The sequence below is a fragment of the Varroa jacobsoni genome, unplaced genomic scaffold (assembly GCF_002532875.2).
Source record: "Varroa jacobsoni isolate VJ856 unplaced genomic scaffold, vjacob_1.0 scaffold_375, whole genome shotgun sequence".
Classification (NCBI taxonomy): domain Eukaryota; kingdom Metazoa; phylum Arthropoda; class Arachnida; order Mesostigmata; family Varroidae; genus Varroa; species Varroa jacobsoni.
The window spans coordinates 67,673-74,025 of NW_019213277.1; the positions used below are offsets into that span (position 1 = coordinate 67,673).

Consider the following 6,353-nt stretch of genomic DNA (forward strand, 5'->3'; position numbering starts at 1 on the left):
AGAGTAGAGCGCCCTCTATGGACGAGTAAGCTGAATGACAGGCGCGACAACTTGAGCCTTTGGGTCAGCAGCTCTGCTAACAGCCTCGCGCAGAAATGGAGCAACCTCGCCGTTTTCGCGGGTCGGGGAACGCGGCTATTGCTGCGGCTAGCGTATTGCCGACGGCGCAGAACGATGACGTATTGGTAGATGTATTAGTGGCGTCGGTGTCGGCAACGATAGCGTTCAGTCCAGCGATGTCAAGGGATGGATGTTGCATTACGCCGCCGCTCGTGGATGGTTGCGGGCGCGCGATAGACGGTGCGCCGACGAGCGACCGAAGAGACACGTATTCACGGAGAAAGGAAAAGCGACGGAGTGGTCTCGCAGCGATAGTAGTCCAATGCTGCTACTGCCGCTGTTCTTGCTGCTACAAAGCTGTAAATGTTTTTTTGCGAGCGCGGACGGAACAACAGTAGCCGTCAAAGAAGCACACGCACGCCACGCCACCCGGCTTGTAGCACACATACACACACGCCCATAGGCTTACGCACGATCATATATGCTCACACGCACAAAATCACAAACCCAAATACACAAAATAGTGGACATTGGCATAAGGTCATGTACACGTCGTCGAGACTGGATGTGCTAAACATAAGTAGGGTACACAGGTTCGCCTTTTAAGGCAAACTGCAATTTAACTTAGAAAAAAGACAGCTGGAAAATTGATCTGACTGACAGTGAGAGCTGAACAACAACTGGCACAGTGGATAGACAGAGAAGCAGATGTGCGTATTTACGTCCGATCGTGCCCACCCTTCCCACACTCAATAACGTTTTGAATGAAAATGGAGGCGATGAGACCGTATGCGAATCCACTGTTCGTTCTCTGTCGTAGATTACTGCAAGTTTTAACAGTAGGACAACCTTGTGTATCAGGCACCTTACAAGGAATGCAAGGCAGACCGAGTGCAGATCGTCGATATCGCCGTGTCAGTCTCTACTTCTACGTTTTTGTTATTATAAAGCTTTCTCCAGAGCTAAGTCCTTACGCACAAACTTGGACAAGATGCTCAATATTATCGGTGATTCAGTTACGTTTGCGCACGTGCGCATAAAAACGATGGAAAACGTCAAGGTTAACGGAGACCATCAACCTTCGAAAACTTAAAAAGAGCTATTAAAAATGCTTCTTTCCTTCGAACCTGCTTGTTTGTCAGTTTACTTCATTGATCGCGCATATGCTATTCTACTTAACAAGCCATCATCACTCAGCCATTTTAGTACAGGGGTCAACTTTATTCTATAATTAAAATTTTGAATAATTTGAATTTATACAATGGCAGAAAGCCTGGCATTATAGAATGCGACTTAGTACGTTATATACAATAGTCAGCGAAAGTTGTCCAATTTTAATGAGTATCAGTTAGATATCTGTCGCTATTGAGGCCAGCTTTGTTTTCACTATGTGTGTGATCTGGCGAAGCGTGTCGGCATCACACTAACTATTAAGTCACTAGTGCAAATGTTTTATGACGCCCGCAGACCGATGAGGATCTATCGGGACCCGCCTAGTTACATCAAGAATACCAGCCACAAAAACGGGCAGATCTCGAACACACATACACACACGGTATACATAATGGTATCGTTGATAGGTAAAAATTTTAACGATCTCAACGGTAGAAACGATTGAAAACGGCGCCGTACTATCTTGCTGGTGCGAATAGGTCGCTAATCGCGAGAGCCACTGCTCAATGTCGTAATTTTCAGGTAACTAAGTAATGGTTGTCCTCTTCTAATTGACAAACGAATCGTAGGCGTACGTCAAAATTTGAGCGGAACCATAGGCTCACTTTTCGTTGATTATGGCCTATAGAATGCCAAATGTCATAAAACTCTCCAACAGCGTTCAGAGTTATTAAAATAACACCCCCTGTAACGGAAAATTCGCTGCCACAGGCAGGCTGTAGACGGCTATATCAACGGACATAATGCACTTCTGTTTATTCCGGAGAGAAGTTTTTTAATGCTATATGCAGTACCGAGATCGACTACCCACCGCCAATCGATTTGGCGAGGAAAACTTTTTAGATCTCAGTTGATCAACTGAAGCAGCGTTGCCCATAACTTCTATGAGAAAGGTGCATGTGTTATGGTTTGTACTACGTCATAGTACAGGTTCTCTGCATAAGTCGTTGTGTGAGGATGAGTCTTTCTAGGTTGTGTCCCCGTGGTGGCTTAGTGAATAATGTATCTGCCTGCTAATATTAGGGACACCTTGCGGCATAAGTTCGAACCCGGGCATAGACAGACAGACTTCCGTGCTGGGAGCCAACCAGCGCTCCATCTAGTGGTGCCGCTAAGAGCAATATGAAATGTAAAACTCGAACCATAGAGAGGTTTGAGGCTTCTATTGTGTATAAAAATTTCTCGTCCAACCAAGCCTATACAATTCCGAATCTGTCGTGCGGTTTTCGGAATTATTCCGATCCGCACGCACATAAACTTCTATGTGCTCTTCTTCAATAAAGATGAGCTCGAAAGCACGGGTTAAAAACGTTCTTTTCAACAATAATTTTTAGGAAGTTAATTGTCGTTTCGCACTAGGAACTTATTAGAAAAGCAATAGCAGGTTTTCGTTTGGGATTCATCCGTAATACGAATATCCGTTTTCCGGCGGCAGTTTCTCTAGATACCTCCTAACGTACGCGTATGAAAATAGCCGTTGGCGACTGATGCGCTCGAGTCAAATCGGAGCGCACAGCTGAATATTCCTAGTGCGACCGTATAATCATTTATTAAAAAAAGTAGAAAGGGTTCCATGATTCGTTACATTCCCTGCCTCCATTTTTTGGGTCAAACAATTAACGTCGTATTCCTGATTTAGCCTAATTCACTTCCAGTAGATTTAGGACCCGGGTGTATTCACATAAAGAGCTGGTCGCATGCGAAGCTGCTTATTCTCAAATTGTACCCACTTCTATTACAGGACAGTGGGTCACTTTAAAATACAATCTGGACCGCATTAATTCGAAAACGCGGGAGACATATATTTGTAGCATTGTTATTTGTAATCCTAATAAACAAGAGTTCTCTTCAACATGTAGAATCACAGAATTATTATAATCGAATATAAGTGACTGCTTCGTATCGCATCTTAGGGGCATTTTACTACCTGTTTGCTTGCATCAAGATGTTTCTGTAACAATCTGTAGTACTTACTTAAACAAAGCTATATCGTACAAAGAACTGACCGGTGCCACTCACTCATCCGTGCTTACATTAAAATTTTCTACTCATTAATCAACTATCAATTGAATCAGGATAGATTCGAGCGGCTTTTCTCGGAAGAAAACTTTTTCTCAAGGACGTTGTTGAGGAAAGAACATCTGTATACAGTAGAAGAGTAGCAAGGATTATCATATCGCGCAGTAGTAGATCCAATAACTTTTGATGGGCAAATTTCACGTTTTTTCATGAAATACTTCAGAAACTATCGAGCTGTGGGATTTGTTGATGGGTACATTAAAGACATAACAAAAAAAACTGCACAAAAATGATTTTCTGTCGAACTTCTACATTTTTGCACACATTCCTCAGGCCTATTACGTTCACCGAATTAGGTACATGGCCTGAATGAGGACTATCTGACTTTACCGATAGTTATTATGACGGAATAAGTTCTGTGATTCGCTCTGTTTTTAAATTTTCTGACACATGTGTGATGAAAAAACTAGACAAATGATTCTATCTATATATATGTATTTATGCGGGCTCCACCGCGTAATTGTTAAGTGCCTCAACACTCAGAAGACCATTTGATGAGAATTTACCATTTTACCAATTCTACAAAGCTTTTGCTTCGAAATTTCCGTCGAGTCGCTACGAAATGTACGATTCGTGCACGAAAACATATACATCATTCTCCTGTGATTTTGCTTTGCTTTAAGAAAGGAGGTAGATCGTACCGTCGATTTTTTCGAAAAGGCCCTCAGTAACGAGATCAGAACTAGTCATGTAACTCACACATACAGAGCTGCTGGAATACTCCCATATCATTGATTTTAATGTATAAAGAATGAATAATAGATACTGTTATTGCACTTGTCGACTTTTCGACCCGTACAACGTATCTGAGAAATATGTACAAATATCGGATGAGGATCTGAATAAAACTGGCCGACAACACCTTATCACGGTTTAGTCTTCAAAATAATTTCATGTATTTCTAGAGTTAGGCGTTCATAAAGCGTTAGAGCTACGACGGAAAGAGGGGTCTTTGAAAACAAGCAAAAAAAAAAAAAAAAGAATCTTATGCCGCCAAAAAGCTTACGACGAAACCTTGCAGAATACGAAAGGTAACGATCCTATCACACAATGCCCATGTTATAGACGCCTGGGAGACCTTTATCTATTGACTCAAGTGTTATTTTAAGGCTTGAAACAAAGAGACTATTTGACACGGTTAGCTGTTGAAATTGTCGGCACATACCGTAATTACGCTCACAGACAACAGTAGAAACACTGATTGTCCTACGCGCTTGCTTCGTAGCGCAGTATCTCTCCACACGTGGGAAATATGCATTCCAAGAAAATGGACCATGGTAGTGGTTTTTGAGTTAGGTCCATAAAAATGAGCTTCTATGTCTTGCACATGATTACATACACCTCAGCAGCTATAGTCTATCGATCAATACAATCGGTTGTAGGAAGTCAACATTTAAACCAGTTGACGTTTTTTTGATAACAGTGTACAGGTATTGCATATCTGTATATAAAAAAAAATCAGCAGCTATCAATTCCTAGTCCGTAAGATAACTGCTACTAGAGAAATAGGAAGAACTCTTAACAAATGTTGTCTACACGATGCCCCCGTCAAAATTACAGCAACATTACCCGTATGAACATCATAGAGATTATTTCAAGAAGTATTGTTAACGCACCCTTAACAAACGAGAGATACGACTTTTTTGATCGCCTACGAGAGCTGTTTAATCGGTAAGGTGGCAGGATAATAGGCTCCAGAGCTACTTCAAACTGGACGCTTTAAATGAACCAGGGATTTCGTAAAGTAATTCGTCCCGCGTTTTGCTAGGTCTCCTGAATATTGCCGGCCTCTATTTCGGTTAGTCGAGTTGATTGCTGTTGTGGTTGTTGGCTGACGGCGGTCTGCTGGTGGTGAGGCCAGCGCTGAACGATAGTATGGTTACACTGTTTTCCGCTTAAAGGCAGAACCGGACGTAAAACTCGAAGCATTTATTTTCTGGTAGTAATAGCAGTAATAGGCATCACAGCTCCCATAAAATAGGTTGGTAGGTGGCAGATTAGGTTTTACAAAGAGCAAAGTTTACTCATAGGAGCTGGCGAACGTCGGTTGTAAAGAAGTACTTATACGCTGTAATGCTTACGGCTTGAAAAATGGCCTGATTTAGGTACTTTTCAAGACCTTTTTCAACGAGGTGAAAAACGAGGCTATGCTCACAACGTGAATGGGATGACTGGGAGAAACACATATCGAAAAACGCAAGCAACTGAGTTTTTGAGACTATGCACACAGCAAGAGACCGATAGATGTGGGTCATGTAGGTACATACGTTGTGTGAATCGATATATGCACTTATTGGCCCCATTAGGCAAATTATCATCAGACAAATAACCGTATCAGTATAGGCCAATACGCGTCATGAGGTGATCACCGAATATAGACCGAATTAGATCTCAACATAATGAACCATTTCTACGGGCTGTACACACATAACCTAAATCTACAAAAGTTCAGTGGCAAGATCATCTGCAGTGTAAGATAGCCTATGATTGACAATTCCAATTGAAATGTGTCCGTTAAGGGACTCAACAATTCTCTTACCATAACCGACCAAGAACTGCTACTACAATATCAGAAAGGCACAGGTCCTCAAGTAACGCCCGTCAAGCTAAAACTCTTTGCCGGTAAGGGCCACTATGCCTTTTTTGCGCATGTTGATGACAGTGAAGGAAAGATTTCAACGGCAGACACCACATCAGGGAAACTATTTTAGCTGTTGAAGCCGACAGCCGAGCACGTTGAAGCTAATCGCCGGCTCCTAAATGCATGTCTGTTATTATGAGGGTGAGGATAGACCTTTGAGATCAGGATTAGAGGACATGAACTAATTGAATATATTTGTGGGCTGCAAGTTTGCGACCACTGTGATAATAACAGGTATCATATTATCACGTACCATTCGGTGAGAGATAAGGGAAGGCGTCAGATTGTTTACAATCCCCGAAGAAACAGGAGATTCAACAAGGAGAAATCTGTAAAATTGAAACATGAAATCGTTATCGAAGAACTTCCAAGTTAGAAATGTGTATATATATATATACAT

The 6,353-nt window shown here is 41.9% G+C and overlaps 1 protein-coding gene across 3 annotated transcripts in view; it reads right to left on the bottom strand.

Annotated features, from left to right (window-relative positions):
* Positions 1–6,353, bottom strand: part of Mitf (transcription factor Mitf) — a 108,194-nt gene that overhangs the window by 63,441 nt on the left and 38,400 nt on the right. For all 3 annotated transcript variants that reach the window (XM_022832185.2, XM_022832180.2, XM_086968042.1), the window contains exon 2: positions 6,207–6,282. In XM_022832185.2, coding sequence (XP_022687920.1) covers positions 6,207–6,209 — 3 coding nt within the window. In that variant the 5' untranslated portion in view covers positions 6,210–6,282. The remainder of the gene's footprint in view (positions 1–6,206; positions 6,283–6,353) is intronic.